Below are 18,292 nucleotides of genomic sequence, written 5' to 3'. Positions count from 1 at the left end.
TTCAATATCAGATTAGTGTTTATGAGCCTATACACACCTGTAATACTTAGGCTGCCTTCTTCCCAATCTTTCAGCATCCGCTTGTTGGAGAAATATAACATGTGACACTAGCCTTAGTAGATAGCAAAATATACACTTTGGCTAGAATGCAGTAGTCAGAGTTGACAAAGATCTACTCATATGTTGACCTTGCCAGTATGGCAAGCAAAATTATACTAGGCTGTGTGTGTTTAGGTCAGTTTCAGACCAAACAGTACATGTCCATGGTTGGTGAACAGGATGGGTTCAAATTAGTGCAGTTTTTCATAATCGCTTGGTTGACTTTTATTTTTTGTTTTTTAATGCTTTTAATAAATTGTCTGAAGCTATTATATCTATAATGTATGTATTATTTTTGGAGGCACTATATTAAATCCAGCTTCGAGCATCAACATTGGTCCATTTAATATTAGATATAGAATTTGATTTTTAAACTGCAACAACTTTTGAAACAAATAGCAATAGTGGAACTGTCATTTAATTGCTCTACAAAATATTTGTTATTACAGAACTAGGGGCACATTTACTAATCCACGAATGTCCGAAAAGCGTCCGAATGCGTTTTTTTCGTAATGATCGATACTTTGCGACTTTTTCGCGAATTGTCGCGACTTTTTCGAGCTCTCAATACGAAAGTTGCGACAATTCGCGAAAGTCATAATGGCAATGAAAAAGTCGCGAGAATTCACGAAAGTCATAATGGCAATGAAAAAGTCGCGACAATTCACAAAATTTGTAATGGCTATGAAAAAGTCGCGACACTTTGCGCAAGTCGTAACGGTTACGAAAAAGTTGCGACAATTCGCGCAAGTCGTAACGGTTATGAAAAAGTCGCGACAATTTACGGAAAAGTCGTAACGGCGACGAAAAAATCGCAAAAAATACGAAAAAGTCGCAAAATGTTCGTTTTCCAATCCGAATTTTTCTCATTCGGATTCGTGGATTAGTAAATCAGCCCCCTAGTGTATTTCCATGTGTGATTTATTCTGTAAAAGATTGACAGCATCAAAGAATAAAGAGGAAATCATTATTTGCGCTGTCATGCCAGTTACTTCTACAAACACAGGGCAAGAGTGCTTCCCTTTTTAATTAGAATGTATCTCCTTATTTGCTCTTTTTTTCGTGAGCTTAGTTTTGTTGTATAAGGGCTCTGGTACACGAGGAGATTAGTCGCCCGCGAACAGGGAGTTTTGCCGCGGGCGACTAATCTCCCCGTGTACCAGAGCCCTAACAAAATCACACCCTTTCAACCAGAGTCAACATTTTCAGCTCTACTAATGAAAGTTCAAGAACCTACAAATTGAAAACAAATGTCTTGGCCCCTTTAGAAACTTATCTAATTAAAAAGTCCCCAGGGAATCCATTTCTAACCACATTTAGTAGCTGGTACAGGCTACATTTAACACGTTGGCTGTATTCAATTAATTTACTCAGCATTCTGCACTGTAGACTCTACTTGTTGGTGTAGATTTCTGCTTATGCTACTGGTAAAGCCTGTCTAATGCACCTCCGCGTTCACCATATCTAAAGAAAGCCACAGTTTGCCTGGGTGAGGTAAAAGGCGATAAGTAAATGGTACCTCCTGTTTGGTAGCAGACTTTGCACCTTTTATTACAAACCCCCCTAGGTAAGGAGAATATCAGCCTTATGCACTGATGTTTGTATAGAGTAAAGCTGGCCATACACTTAAAGATCAGCTCATTTTGCGAGGTCGCCAAACAAGGATCTTTCCCCGATATACCCACCTAGAGGTGCGCGATTAGATTGATACAATTGTTTTGTTCTGGGGTGGAACAGGATCACATTGACAGGATTTTTAAATCTGCCCAATTGACACCTGGACGATTTTCGCCAAGATATCTGTTGGGTAGGCCTGTCGGTGGGCCTCATACATGGGCTGATAAAAACTGCCGATGGACAGTGTCCGCAGCTCATCAGCCTGTGTATAGCACTCTTCATATGACATTCTCTCAATTAGAGACATGGAATCTGACATTTTAGCCAAGAAAATTTAAAGGAAAGAGCTACATTTTCAATTCAATATCAGTGACTTTATTTAGTTTGTGGAATATACCATGCCATGAGAAATAAACCTACATATTTATAGAACTGTGTGTTTACCTAATAAATATATTTGTTTTCTAAACACAGTTCCTTTTAAAAATCAAGTCTCAGCATTGCCTTTGCTTCTTTAATTTAGTAAATCAGATCATAGGCAGCGTGCTGTCATGTAATAAGGTGTCTGATCCTTATTACCAGTTTTGTTGATGCACAGACTCCTTCAAATTGACCATTGCAACACATGGTTTCCCCTGAAACTAGCTGTGATAATTAGCGTGGCTCTAATGAGACAGGATGTCACTGATCTTGTGCTGAACTGTCGACTATCCACGCTACGGATGGGAACTGTCAAAGCCTGCCATCTGTGACTGAGCGTGGTGCACACCGAACCGGAGCATGCTCAGTGCATTTGTTTTGTTTCAATTAAATTCCGCGTCCAAGTATTTTAGAGACACATTGTATATTGCTATAGACGTCTTTGTCCCTAGGCAGTTTTGGTCATTGTTGTGCTTGCTTTTATGGTATTTCTGATTACATCATGACACCATAAAATAGATGATTATGAATAGTGATATAACCAAAAAGTCAAACCAGGTAAAAGTGGTTTTTATTCAAAATGTAATAAATAAAAAAAAAATTCAGTACCACTTTTTATCACTCTCCCAGGATCATAGAAACGATATGCTGGCTCCTACTCACATAATAAATGAGAATAATGCAGAAAAATAAACGGTACAAGCTCATTTTTGTATAAAAAGTTAGTGAGGGCATTAAATGAAGGAGAAAAACATCAGCTTCTGGAACCCCAGCGACCGATCTGGTTCTGTGTAGATCTGAAAGCCTAGAACTGCTTATCATTCCAAAATTTGCTTTGTTGCTTTTTATTTCCTCCTCCTCTGGCAGACCACACAGGGCTTGTTCTGAAGAACATTTTCACTAATCTGATCAGGCAGCCAAATACGCCGGGAAAACTGCTTTAATGATCCCACTAATTACCTCAAGTCAATATGAACTGTATTATTAGACTGAGGGAAAATATTCCATTAGGTCTCCCCCTTGGGAGTTTCTCCGCTTTGTGATGTCACCGAAGCCTTCGCCCTCTCGCTTGTAATTAATTTTATTTACACACGCAGGCACGCACAAGGTCACACCTGCACAACCGGAGCTGGCCAGGGAGTTAGTGGCACTCAGGCTTAATCAGATCTGTCATAATTACCATTCTGCATGTTTCTGACACACGCTGAGAAATATTTCAATTTAACTGCTGCTACCGGCACAACCAGATGTAGTGTGAGAGCGGCTGCATTGGAAATATTATTCCTCAGGATAAACTCTCTCCTCCTTTTTTCCTCCCACCCCTCCCTTGTACATCTAATGTGGCATAGAGGCTGATGTATCCTGTAAATTTTCAATGCAGTGCTAGGTTGATAACAGACGATTAGACAGTTTAACCACAAACAGCTTGTTCATTTTTACAAATGAAAACCACATGTGGAGAAGCAAGCATTTTAACCTTTAACTTTTCATGCACTCTGACTGCAAACTGTACATCTAAACTGCGTATTATTATTAAACACAGATTAGAATCAGATTACCAATTTAGTACCGTCAAAAATAGTTAAGCAGTGTTGGCCGCCACCCCTTATAAGGCAATTAAAGTTAATGAGTAACATTAGGTTTTGTTTTGTGTAATATGGCAACACACATGGTTGGCTGAACTCCCTTCATCCCATATAATCAGTGTAGCTTCATTATACCTTGTATGTATGTTTTTAATTTATATGGGGCTACTTATGTACACAGTGCTGTACAACAGAACAATAAATAGAACAAACAGGGGTGTCATTATAATAATAGATACAAAGGACAGTTATTAAGCGTCAAGTATCAAAGAGACAAGAGGAAGGAGGCCCCTTACTGGGTTGTGCAGTAACACTCATATGCATTAATAGTGGTCATCATTTGGCCTAGTCTTCTGTTTTGGATAACTGGTGCTGGTTCTTGATCAAAAAACGGAATGAAGGAGCCTCGTATGGATCATTAGTTATGCAATTTAATGCTGTGGCCAAACTGATAATTATCCAGAAAGCTCAGAATTACAGCCACAGGGTTGCCACTTTCTGGCAGCTAGGGCAGGGGGTGGGTGCTGACATCAGGGGGCAGGGCTGGTAAACCACGAGTGAAGTCAGTGGGCAGGGCTATGAAGCCTCCTGAAAGCCAGGCTGTCCAGTTCAAAACTGGACAGATGGAACCCTAAGCAGTCAGGCCATCTTCCAGAGATTTTAATTAGATAGTTCTAGTTTTTAAAAGTGATTTCCTTTTTCTCAGTAATAATAAAAGAGTACCTTGCACTTGATCCCAACTAAACTTATAGTATGGAAAGATCCTTTCCTGGAAAACATCAGGTCAAACATAATTTTGTATCTTTATGTTTCTTTTTCAAATTCAGGTGACTGATACTATATTGTTATGACTGTATGGTTTTTGATTATTCAGTTATACCCCACACACTTGCATGGTATGTATAATGATGAATATATGTGCACCGATTTTTTTATGTGCTATAGTGCTTTCAACATAGAAGAAGGAAAACCAGAGTGACTTGCATGTGTTAGGAGCTCATTTTGGCCTGCACTTCTACCAAGCAATTTAACTGCAATTCTGACTCCTACATGTGTGTCTGTGGGGAGAGGAGGGTGATGGCGATTGGGCAGATATTTTGCAGCTTGCCCAATTTGAGAGTTTAAACAAAAAATAATATACTGAATCTCTGTCAAATGTGGAGGTGTGGGTTCCTTTCTTATCTAACACTTGCAAACAATTATAGGCACAAAGAAATGTTTGGCTAAAGTAGTATTTTATACATGTTCTCTCAGCATCCTGTGCCAACCTGTAAACCTGCAATTTATACATTTGCTTACTAGTGTTAAACACACTGCTTATAACCACAACAGTTTACTTACAGTAAGACACACGCATTCAGCAAGGTCTCTGAACTACAATGAATGGATACTAAAATTACAAAGAAGCAATATTTATTGTATTGTATCAGGATTCTGAGCAATAAATGCAGATAAAGAATGTCATTCACAGCATCGTGCTGCTTTTTCTCATTATCATTATGGCATATTTTATATTAAATTATGTTGTGATTGAAATGGATAAGGAAGGCAGTGCATCATTTTTGCCCTTAATGCTAATGCCTTTAATCAAATAATGACCTTCTGGAAATGGTTAATTTTAAGCATTTGAAAAGATCAATACCACTTTGCCACCAAAAAATGGCAGAGATTATGAAACCTGATGTATTTAAAATACCATTTTACCGTTTTAACCTAGTAAATAATATAAAATGCTTTCAATGCCTTATTGCCATCCTAATGTATTCTCTTACTGTTTTACTACATATGCAGTGTAGTACAGTTTTCCAAGAGGGTGCATTTTAATATTAATTTCCATTTTTTTGTATATAGAAAAATTAAGAAATTGAGCCTTTTTTGTTGAAACATACTATAAAAGTCTTATTTTTCTTTTGTCTTATAATTTGGAGAATGCACACATGTTTGTGTTAAACTTGAATATACACTGTATGACAAAGAATGCATTTTTAGGGAGATGTACCATTCTAGGTAGAAAGTTTAGAAGTTTGTAGTATATTATAATAGCTTCAGATGTCACCATCCCATATCCACCCCCTGTTGGGGATGGGATGGCTACATCTCCTGCAAATGCTTTTCCACCAGAAATAATGTAAATTGCTGTTGGAGAAATGTATGCGTCCCTTCAGCTTTACAAAGTATCCAAAAGTTGCTTATTTCAAGCAACAAAACGTCCCGGGTATCATTGCCCTTAATGTCAGATGGTCTCCCTTTAACCCAAGGTTAAGCACAGTGTTGGATTGCTTTGTGTTTTCTAGATATACAGTAACTTGCAAGATTGATAATTAGATCACCAGTATACAACCCCCTCCCTTCACCCATTGTTGAGATTGTTTTATTAGTCCACTATATGAGGGTGAGGGGTTACTGATGGAATATTCTAAGGATATGTCTCACAAGAATCATGAAGTATCTTCAGTTCCCATGTTTGCCCTGTTTAGCTCAAGACATAGTAAAAACTATAGATTTTTTTTGTGACTAATAACAAAACATGTTTAGCACAAGCCCAATTTGTTGCAATCATGTGAAAACATGGGTATTTTGCCCCTTTAAGAGAACAGCTAACCAAAATGGTCTGAAAACTACTGCTCCCAAACATTGTATCGGGCAAGATTCATTATCAAGATTGAACTTATTTCTTCTATGTTTAAATGCAAAAGTAGTGTGCTACCAAAGTGTGTACATTAGAGTATGTGGCTGCTCAGTCCATTGTAGTTTCAGGATTGAGACTGTACAGTTAACTGTTCAGCCTCATCAAGTACCATTCACTGAGCAGTTTCCATGTAACCTTTATATGCGCGAAAATAAAAGCAGCTCTAATTAAAGAGAAGAGCTTATTCATTTGCTCTTACCTTTTCTGCTTGTTGTTTATTGAAAAGAAGTCCCTAAAAAGATAATATACATTTATTTATTCTGACACACCTTTATTAACGCTCAAGCAAGTGCAGGTTCCACCCATTAACAAATCCCTATAATTTAAACAGGAGATTTAAAGAAGTTTATAGAAACAATGAAAAGAGGAAGCCATAGAATTTTAATGAGCTTATTAAACATAGCAACTCCACCCTTGGTGCCACAGGAAATGCAATATAAAAGAGTTACTGTGATGCTTTACCTGTTATATTCTGGGTGTGTCACCTAATCAAACTAGATAAGAAAAACTATACCCTGGCTCAAAATAAAGCATACATATGAGAAAAACAGAATGGAGTGGGGGGGAGGAGGTCTGTTTTTTTTTTTTTTTTTAAATATCACTAGAGATTTAGAAATATTTGCTTGACTTACTGTAGTGATGTATTTTAAATCAATCTTCCATCAAACTTGCATTTTATAGGCACAATTTAAGGGAAAGTAATTTCTCATATGTGTATTCTGTTAGAAATACTAACACCAGTGTTTTAGCAAAAAAATGTTGTCCTATTTATTTGAATAGAATTTAGATTCACAGATGCTGTAAAAATGCCCCTATATAAAAATTCCACAATTACACTTTAACTGCACTGACTCGCTGTGACTGAGGTTAATAACGGCTATGTTGTTCCTTAGGCATTTTTATTTGATGTGTTCGTTGAGATCTTGGGCCAGAAAATCAGTATGGGAGGTAGGGTTCCCACTTGTCCGATTTTGACCCAGACAGCTTGTTTTTCAGAAGGGCTTCAGATTTGGAAAATAGGTTTAAACAGAAAACAACTAAATTGCTGACATGTCAAAAAATAAGATTTATGTAGAATGACTAGGCAAAAGCATAAGGTATTCAGCTATTGAAGCCAGAGGTACACACAGTCTGTAGAGCAACCATTGTCATGGAAATACATTATAAAGACAAAGGGTATTAAGACATTTTGTGGATATTATCTACTAAAATGCCATATATTTAGCCATATATTACAATATGTTCATCTGGTCAGCTAGGATAAAGTCATCCCTTGTTCTGGTCAGTCCTATACTTACAATTCATAATTCATTAAGGCACTGCAACTTGCTTTCCAAGGTTACAACCCCCAAATTATTGCTCTTTTTATTGGCCACCACTGGAAGCACTTATAGAAGTTAGAAAGACGCCGGAGCTACACATAGGGGCACATTTACTAATCCACGAACGTCCGAAAAGCGTCCGAATGCGGTTTTTTTCGTAATGATCGTTATTTTGCGACTTTTTCGCGAATTGTCGCGAATTTTTTGAGCGCTCAATACGAAAAAGTCGCGACAATTCGCGAAAGTCGTAATGGCTATGCAAAAGTCGCAACAATTCACGAAAGTCATAATGGCTATGAAAAAGTCGCAACAATTCACGAAAGTCATAATGGCTATGAAAAAGTCGCGACAATTCACGAAATTTGTAATGGCTATGAAAAAGTCGCAACAATTCGCACAAGTCGTAATGGTTGCGAAAAAGTCGTAACGGCGACGAAAAAATCGCAAAAAATACAAAAACGTTGCAAAATGTTCGTTTTCCAATCCGAATTTTTCTCATTCGGATTCGTGGATTAGTAAATCAGCCCCCTAGACTGTAGAGCAACCATGGCCATAAAAACATATTATATACCCCATACTTATAATGACTCACCTGGTGTTTTGACTGTTGCAGTTCTATCGGGGACAGCTCTAGTAGTCAAGATGCCCCTCCAATTTGTAGCCACTTCCTTTTAACTGAATGGGAATAAAGCTGCCTCTGGCAGATACTTTTGCTGTGAGATCAGCTTGGCTTTTGCATTCTTTATACAGGTATGGGATCTGTTATCCAGAAAGCTCTGAAATATGGGAAGGCCCTCTCCTATAGACTTAATTTTAATCAAAAAATTGAAGAACAATTTCTTTGTCATAATAAAACAATACCTTGTACTTAATCCAAACTAAGATATAATTGGGATCCTATTGGGTTAATTTAACTTTTAAATAATTTTTTTTTAGTAGGCTTATGGTAAGGAGGTCTAAATTACAGAAAGATCCCTTATCCAGAAACCCCGAGGTCCTGACCATTCTGGATAACCAGAACCTGCGTGACAGGGCCAGCATTTGATATAATGCGTGTTTCCCAGTTACACAATTATTTTATGTATGATGGGAAATGTTTGTATACTATTGTTTATACTGTATTCTTTAGTATATATATATATATATATATATATTTTATTTATTTTTTTTAAACATTCAAGCCTTTTATTTTCACAGGCCAAACCTGAATTTTTATTCCGCATTTGTGGGCATTTGTGATTTTTATCTTTGAGTATCTTTTGCCTTCTATATATTAAATAAGAGAATTGAATTGTTAAGCATTTCCTTGCTTACTGTTGCAAGACATTTGCAGATGGCACTTGTTTCTAACGCAGTGCATAATAATAATTCTTGTGTGGCAGATGGATTTAAGACCTTTATTTCTCAATAAATTTCCCTTTACAATACATAACTTTACAGGATTTGTGTTGTATACAGCAGGTTTGAACACAGCCCAGCATTCATCTGCATGGCATTTTCAGTTTCTATGCATCTCATTCCACCAATTAAACTAAAGGGAGGGCAAGGTTACTGGCATGGACTAAAGGCAGAATTTTGAATAGCAACAGCATTTAGAACAGAAGGTGTCAAATAAAACTCTGACAGTTCAAAATCAGCAACATCCTGAAGTTCAAATAATTTACTTGGCTTTCGTGCCTTCTTATAGCAATTTTTGTTGTCTAAAAATAATGTAGACATTGCACCTTCACCATCTGCCATTTGTTACACGTATCAACAAGTATCAAAGTACATTGTTTCATTTGGACTGTCACCTTTTCATCTTTTAAATGGAGGATTAGCTGAATTCTCTAGATTTTTCCTAATACGCCCATTAAAAAATTAGTCTTAAAATTGGTTCTCTGACAGAGCAGACTCTATATTTGTTTCTATCATTGAAATAAGGGAAATCTGGCAGTTCTCAAACCGCTTGGCCAAATCCAAGTGATTGACATGCAGTTACTTGGCATTAATGTTAAAAAGACTCTCAAGTCAACAGTGTGTATGATAGATACAGTATGTACACAGTAGTAAACATTGCTGCCATGCAGTGTTGAGATGCTGGGTCAGATTGGGGTACCCAGTGCCCACCACTTGGGCACCGCCACCCCCTGTCTGCCCCACTCCAACTCCACTACTTGCTTACTTGGCTGCCAATCAGGGGAAAAATGGAAAGATGGTCAGGTATGGCCATTTCTAATGTTCATGAATCTTAACATATACATGTCAGGGCCGAAGAGGATTGGGCCACCAGGATTTTTCCTGGTCCCAGTGGGCCAGCCCGGCTCTGATGCTGAGCTTGAACCAGTAAGCTATCTATAAAGGGTTTGTATGCTTTGTAATGTTTATGTGGGACCTTCTATGATTACAAAATACACAGGACAACTACTGGGGGGGCTGGGAAGGGGTGCATTCGAATAATAAAATGTTCTCTGTAAAGTACAGGAATGGGACCCATTATTCAGAATGCTCAGGACCTGGGGTTTTCTGGATAATAGATCTTTGCGTAATTTGGATCGCCTACTTTGTTTACTAAAACAATTATTTTAACAGTAATTTGACCCAATGGCTCCAATAAGGATTAATTATATCTTAGTTGGGATTAAGTACAAGGGACTGTTTTATTATTACAGAGAAAAAGGAAACCATTTTTAAAAATGTGAATTATTTGATTAAAATGGAGTCTATGAGAGATGGCCTTTCTGTAATTTGGAACTTTCTGGATAATGGGTTTCTGGATAAGGGAACCGATACCTGTATATACCATTCATGGAGAAGAAATGAGAACGCCAGTGTGTGTGTGTGTTGAGAAACATAGAGTTAGATATATTTTAGCCGGTGTGAGACTTATAGTTGTTAAAATGCTGATACACTAAAAATATGTAACTTTGTTATGTGCTAGCTGAGGATGTTCTTTCAACAAAGGTTGGACCTCCAAGGGGGCTTGAACAGAAAACTCCTGCTGGGGAACTATATGGAGGGTAACCCAATCCGATGTAACATATATTTTCCTTTAATGTCTGTTACTATATAGAATGCTGTTTATGTAAAATTCAAATGCGTAGATGGTTCAAATATCTGGGTCACTGCTGAACAGCAGTACTGATAAATATATGTTGGCATATGATTACCAGTCATAGTAACATTCCTTTTTTATTTTTTTTATTTTTAGGGCTGGCTGTGTGAACTATTACGATGGAAAGAAGACCCTTCACCGGAAAACAGGACTCTGTGGGAGAACCTTTCAATGATTCGAAGGTTCCTAAGTCTTCCCCAAACAGAAAGAGATGTGATTTATGAGCAAGAGAGCAATGCGGTTCATCAGCACAGTGAAAGGCCATCTCATGTGATCCATGTTTCTGCAGAACAGATTCAGGTAGGTAAAACAGAAGTTTGAAATGGTTATGTTCTTATATTACATGGTTTTATTCTTAAACATTATTTGAACTTCCAGATATAAATTATAAGATATAATAAATATAAATGTATTTTATTTTTACAGACATACCCAATTCCACAGATTATAGGAAACCATAAAAGCTTGTGTCTGTGTGTTTTCCAGTTTCTCACCCCTCTCTGACTGTAATGCAAACCTCACCCTTATCTTGCTGAATTCTGGGGCCTAAAGTCGCTCTGCTTTCTAGAGAGTCTGTGCACCACCCACTATGGTAAGCAGAGAGACTTCCAGTCCCAGAATCTATCAGTTTACAATGGAACAAAGTGAGTGCATTACAATGTCAGTATTAAGGGATCTTGGGAAACAGCTCTATGGAGTTATCACTGTGTCCTTTAATCTGTGGAATCAGCTATGTTTCTGTAAATCAAAAATACATTTATATTTATATGTTTAAGTTTAGATTGAGCACTTTTTATACAGCCCAACTAAATGAGTTTAGTTATGCTAAGCTAATTCATATTTGTTACAGTACAGTATCCCATGTTATGAGTGCAGCTTCTATTCTGAGCATAGAATTTATATACTTTGCAGATATATAAGATACTTTGCAGTATAAGCTTTTCACCCCATTTGATACACTGTAGTAATCTCTTGATAGCACACCAAGAATTTGCTGTTGGCTTTTATTTTCTTTCATGCACACCCATTGAATGTGAATAGATCCTTATTACTTTGGTGATGCTGCACAGTCACAAAGGCATTTGTTTCGTTTTGTGTTAAAAAAGGAAAGAAAATCTATGCAACTGCTTTGGTTTTATCACTTTGCATCTTTATTAAGAAATGTAACATCATAACAGATTTTAGAAAACATGTGAGAACTGTTAAGCGTATTAATAGGTGTTGTGTGCATCTTGAGATGTATTGGGTTTTACACTCACATTGTGAGATTGCACCCAAGTTAATTTATGTAATATACGTATATTTTTTCTGTATATTAATCATTTATGGATACAAATAAGGGGGCATATTAGCAGTGTTTTATAAGCAGAGGAATATGAAAGTTAATAGGATAGTTGGAATAGTGGAATAGAAAAGTGATTCTACAATGTCTTTTCTGTAGTTGTAAGAGTAAAGGGCTCTGAATCTTGCTTAGTAGCATTTTTACATTAAAATGGCATTTAATATGAAGTCACTAGAGAAACTGTGATTAAATTGGGGCTGATAAAAAGATAAATACAAGATTTAAATTGGTGTGGGTTTGTCTTACAGCAGCAGCAACAACAGCAGCAGCAACAACAACCACAGCCTCTGGGACCCAGGTTACCACCTAGACAGCCCACAGTTGCATCTCCAGCTGAATCAGAGGAAGAAAATCGCCAGCAACCCCGGCCACGAACAAAGATCTCTGTTGAGGCCCTGGGTATTTTGCAGAGCTTCATACAAGATGTAGGGCTTTACCCTGATGAAGAAGCTATTCAAACACTGTCGGCACAGCTTGACCTACCCAAGTACACCATTATTAAGTTTTTCCAGAACCAGAGGTACTATCTTAAACACCATGGAAAGCTGAAAGACAATTCTGGCCTTGAAGTCGACGTAGCCGATTATGATGACGAGGAGTTGCCTAAAGATTCAGAAGAGATTGCACAGGACAAATGTACTAGTACACTGTTTCCAGTTAAACTTGAAGAGGATCTCACTGGGGAAGGAAATACAGATATCACTGCTGATATGAAAGACTTATAAAGTATTATTTTTATTCAGATATTCCACTGGTATTACCAATCACTATTTCATCCTATGTACTGTCAATAGCGTTTTTGAGTACATTTTTCAGACAAGACATCTTGACAAAAACTTGCACAAAAAAAAGGTTTAAAAAAAAAAATTAAAAAAAGACTAAATGAAACAGAAAATACATGTTTTACTCTGTCTATGAACTGTTCTGATTCCTTATATAAGAGATTGTTTGATAGTTATATTCACTGGATAAGCCACAATGAACTTGACGCGCATGATTCTAGTGCAGGTGAATCCTTCCCTGGAGCGTACAAACAAGCATATGAAGCTTTTCGTGTACCCTTTGTTTTCTGTTCTCCTGTTCGATCCCACATTCGATCTTCTGAAAGTTATAAATACGAGTGTATGTTTCTCTTGCACAGGTATAGAGTACAAAGAAACCCTATCCTGTGCGATGCAGTCACAAATGCTAACATGCCAACAATGCCTTGTGTTATATGGCACTGCCGTAATCTTTAGATTTCCTCTTTTCTTTTGGAAATAAAATGTCACTAATTTTTTTTTTCTTTTTAATTTGTTGTTAATAAGACGGAGTTTGGTCCCATTTAATTATCTGTAGATCCCGCATCTTGTTGTAATTATTTTATTTCTCCAGGATTTTTTTTTATAACAATACAAGTAAATAGTGGTTCTATTTGTTACCATTCAGATTTGATTTTTTTTTCTATTTATATATGTATTTTGATGGGCAGTAAAACAAAAGTGTCTTAAAAAGTTTTAAATAGAGAAAATGTGCTTTACAGAGTTGCCTATAAAAAGTGCTCTATGTTATTCAAGCAATTCATACTTATAAGCTTCACTCTTATTGTGGTATGCAATTTTTACTATCATGCAAACAAGCTTAGGTAAATCAAACAAATAGATCACCTTAGAAACTTATGCAATTAATGTGAAAAATAATTGATGTTTGCAATGTGTCTTCCCCTTGGTTTACAATCAATTTTCAAGCTACATCTGTACAAAGTTACTGTATAAAGGTGTATTTCTTTTTTATGAGTTTATTGCTATGAAAACACCAGTTATTTTGTTACAGCTGGCTGTTTTTATAAATGTACCACAATTTTCTTTATGCAAAGATGTTCTGACTAGGAGTGGTTATTGACTGTAACTACACAATTAAAATTGTTTGTTTGGTATAACATGGAAAAGGGTTGTCTCTGTGTATAGTATATGGAACTAAAACTGAACAGATTACTCTGATTTACAGATGCTTGTGGGTTGTGTTCTTGCAAGCAGTATGTGGGACGAGAGAAATAAAATGTCATACTTTGAGTTTATTATGGCTTTGGCCCCCTTGTGATTTTGATTTGTTGCTGACCCAGAAAGCCCCAGTTTAACTCTTATGTTCAACTCGCTGACGTAGGAATAAATGTTCAAATTCATTAAAGGGCAGCACTACCAACAACTGAAAATAACTTCACATTTATAGGCCATATCTGCCTATTCAGCAGATAAAATGTATATGGTTAGCACCTGGTCTTGTTTTAAAGTAAAGGGGTAGTATACCCCGTTGTTCAACCTGGGTTCAATGAATAGGGGCTTGTGCAGTTTATTTTAATCTCAAAAAAATCTATGGCTTCTTGTACTAAACAGGGAACTGAAGCTGCTCCATGTTTGGTCCTTATGAGGTAGATAATTAGATTACCAGTATACCGCTCCCCCCTTCATCCTCGAGGTAATCTGAGCTCCGGTAATCTAATTATCTACCTCGCAAGTAAACATGGAGAAAACAGATACTGACACTCAAGTATGTATTTTATGGCTAATATTTGCCCCATGGCAGAATAAGCAGTATTGTAATATTCTTATTTTTCTGATGTGAAGATAACAAAGTGTGTGCCATTAGATAGCAAGACCAGCGTGGGAGGGAAGTAATGCAGGTGGCGAGAAGGACATGGGGGCAGTGGGAGGACACAGGTCTGGACTAGGGGTAGATGAAAGAGATTATGTTACTAGCGCCCCCCCAGTCACGTACCTCCATCTGCCTACCCCTAATTCCAGCACTGAGAAAGACCCATGATCCAGGAAGCCCCAGGACCCAAACATTACAGAAAATTGTGTTCTTAGTAGCTTATCTGGTATCTGCTAAATGCCCCTGCAGCTTGTTTATATAACCTGTACAACAGCTTCTGAAGGAAATACTACATTTTTATCATTGCTGAGCAGTTCAGTGTATTAAAAATACATATTATGCCCTTTTGGGTTTTTTTTTTTTATTGATCTATAAGAAAGGTCTTTTAAGTCCACCTCAGATATATCATAAGCAACTTTAAAATGTAATAAATGTAAATAGTTTTAGTTATTAGTAAATGTAGTTGCAGTTAAAAGGCATTTGTTTCCTCCAGCCAAGACTCCAATACCCACAATGCCTTGTATATTTTGTGATTTACATACCAGAGAAGAACAGAAATATGCATAGCACTGTGGTTGCTAGGGTATCATTTACCTTAGTAACCAGGTAGTGCTTTGAATGTCAGACTGAAGGATGAATAGAGAGAAGTTATGACAGTGATCTACCTTCTGTCTTGTTTCTGGGCCAGTTGGACCAGGTAGATAGTATATTACATTTTAGGCTGGAGAGTGGGGGAAAAAAAAGATAAATGTGGCATTTAATAAATAAAATAAAAATAAAGACCTAGTATAAATTCTAGCACTAAAGTAAAACTTTGTCTCTTCTGCTTTGGTACTTGTTAATTCTAAGTATGAATAAATACATGTAATGTAATGTAATGTGTATATAATACTGTAAAGTTGTTCTAAACATGTGATCAGTAGCCCATAGAATAGTTACACAGTGATATCTTTGTCAGGGAATTCTCTCTCTGTCCCTGGTCTGCAGCTTTGCCCAGATGTCTTCTCATTTCCCAAATCGGCTCTTTCCTCATATGTTTTCGATCCAAGCTGTGCTCATTCTCTCTCTGTTCCTCTTCTATCCAGTCTTGCCCACGTGAAATCCTTCACTGTCTTTCTCCAGCATTCTCTGTTGTTTCCTAGCTATAGAAATCTAAATATATGTATTTGCAAAAATACCCCATACATGCACACATTAATGTCTGCTCCTGTCATTATGAAGAGCTGATAAATACAGGATTTCTCTTACTCAATTAATTTCAGTAACTTTAAGCCCCTCAATTGCTTGCCTGTCATGAATCAGCATATCCAGCATCGGCTGGGCATTTAAAGGAGTTGTTCACCTTTGAATAAACTTTTTATTTTGATGTAGAGAGAGTACTATTCTGAGACATTTTGCAATTGGCCTTCATTTCTTATTATTTGCCTAGGGGCACATATCTTGTAAATACGGGTATGGCTATGCAATTTAATTATCAAAAAGAAACAACTTCATCTTGTTTGAGGTTTGGGCAAGCAAGGAACTCTAGAAATTGATCTTTCACTTCTTGCTCATCAGCATGACAAATGTTTTATTAATGGCCATATATGATTTGGAAAGGGAGTTAGTTATCTTTATACTATGCCAACAATATTATCTCCTGATAATATGAGAATTAATGCAGGCAGTACTGAATGCTTATTCTGCTAAGGCCAATCAGTGCAAGCCCTGCAGTGTTCAGCAAATGTGCCAACCATCTTCTTAAGCATTTCATTTTTGGCATGAGCAGATTCACTGGACATTGCCTTTGTATTAGAATAGGGTACCTTGTTAATACAAGAAAACTTTTTTAAAGTTACAACCAATGCATATATATATATATATATATATATATATATATATATATATATATATATATATATATATATATATATATATATACACACACATACATACATTTGAAAAAGAAGCGGCACACGGATTGATTGCAAAACGTGTATTGAAAAAGGGAATCACATATACAACGTATATCTATATATGTATATATAAATAATAATTGTAATCAGTGGAAAAATTCTGTGTATTTGTTTTTATGTCCTTAACAGCATAATAGTGCCATGTGACCTAGGCATTGAGCAAACAGGTGCCTTTTTTTTTTTGCTTATGGGCTGCCTACAGTTGCATTATAGAGCATTGTTGTTTCATTCCAGGCTAAGTGGATGTGCCATAGCACCTATCAATAGGTGAGCCTCTTGTGTGTGTACATGGCAGGCCTACCAGGCTACCTGGCCAGAAGCCTCCAATGTGTTCAAGGCTGCAATGTATTTTTTCTGTACTGATATTTTTCCACTCCAGCAAAATCACTTAATTTGTTGACTTCTTAAGGACAACATTTGTAAGCAGTGACTGTTTTCCTTTCCACTGTTTTACAAATCCATCTGCTTGGCAATTGTTTTATCTTAAGCTGCCTATACATGGGCCAGTATTGATCACTGACTGGTGAGTTGGCAGCTTATTAATATATGTATGGGCTAAACTATGATTTTCTTAAGTGATATGTGATAAGAGCTCAGACAGATATCAGTCATTGGCCAGAAAAAACTATTGGATAAGGACCACTATGGATGTCCTCCCTCAAGGACTAGAGCAGATTGATCACAATGTTGCCACTAAATGGGGCCTTTCTACAACTGTTGTGCAAAAAGGCTGGCTAGAACCCGAAAACCCTAAAAACCTCTGCCTGTAGTTAGGTTTATCCTACTTAGTTTATGGATACAGATTGGGGTGGAGGGTTAGTTGGTAATTAGGATGCACCTGTTTACTCCTAGCTCTACACATATTACTGCAAGGGGCTATTGTAGGAAATATTGTTAATCTCATTTTAATGCAAATAATTAAAATGAATGCATAATTAATGCAAGCCAGCTGTGGCCTCTATTGGGTTGCTTATGTGTTAGCCATCAATTCCATATTGATTCAGCAAGTGCTATTAGCAGCACAGAATCCCATGAATCCTCATAGCAGATATCTAATCAGGTCTCTTACAGTTTGATATCATGTAGGTGCTAAAATAATGTTGCTGTGCATACTGACAGTGGTAATATGTAACACTCAGCTGTCAGAGGGTCCCTACAAGCAGCCCACTGATGTAGGGAGTGATCAGCTGTAACAGAAACCAATTTATATTGTTAGAACAGATATGTGATACATAAAGAAAAGAAAAACAAATAATAAGAACATCACATATGATGAATATCATCATTAGCTGAAATCACTGGTTGTAGGAGTTGCTAAGCCCCCAAACATTGTTTTTGGGGCTATCCTAAGCTGACTTGTCAAAACAGAGCTTTAATTACTACGTCACAACAGTAGCCAGAAGTTGTAACCAATACTGTGTGGAAGATAGGGATGCCACAGCCCCGCCCCATGACATCACTGTCCCTCCTTGCAACTTCACTGCCCCCCGGCCAGTTTTCGGCAGGGGGAAAGGTGGCAACCCTAGTGGAAGAGCTG

At 37.1% G+C, this 18,292-nt stretch overlaps 1 protein-coding gene across 5 annotated transcripts in view; it reads left to right on the top strand.

Moving 5' to 3' along the window:
- satb1 (SATB homeobox 1) overlaps positions 1-14,230 on the top strand; it is a 99,684-nt gene extending 85,454 nt beyond the window's left edge. For 3 of the 5 annotated variants that reach the window (XM_012964164.2, XM_012964163.3, XM_012964162.3), the window contains exons 10-11: positions 10,924-11,127; positions 12,418-14,230. In XM_012964164.2, coding sequence (XP_012819618.1) covers positions 10,924-11,127; positions 12,418-12,894 — 681 coding nt within the window. In that variant the 3' untranslated portion in view covers positions 12,895-14,230. 5 annotated transcript variants of the gene reach the window in all.
- The last annotated feature ends 4,062 nt before the right edge of the window (positions 14,231-18,292 follow it).

This window comes from Xenopus tropicalis, chromosome 6, assembly GCF_000004195.4.
Source record: "Xenopus tropicalis strain Nigerian chromosome 6, UCB_Xtro_10.0, whole genome shotgun sequence".
Lineage (NCBI taxonomy): Eukaryota > Metazoa > Chordata > Amphibia > Anura > Pipidae > Xenopus > Xenopus tropicalis.
The sequence above is the reverse complement of the archived record's forward strand: the minus strand, read 5'-3'. Positions and strand labels throughout refer to the sequence as shown.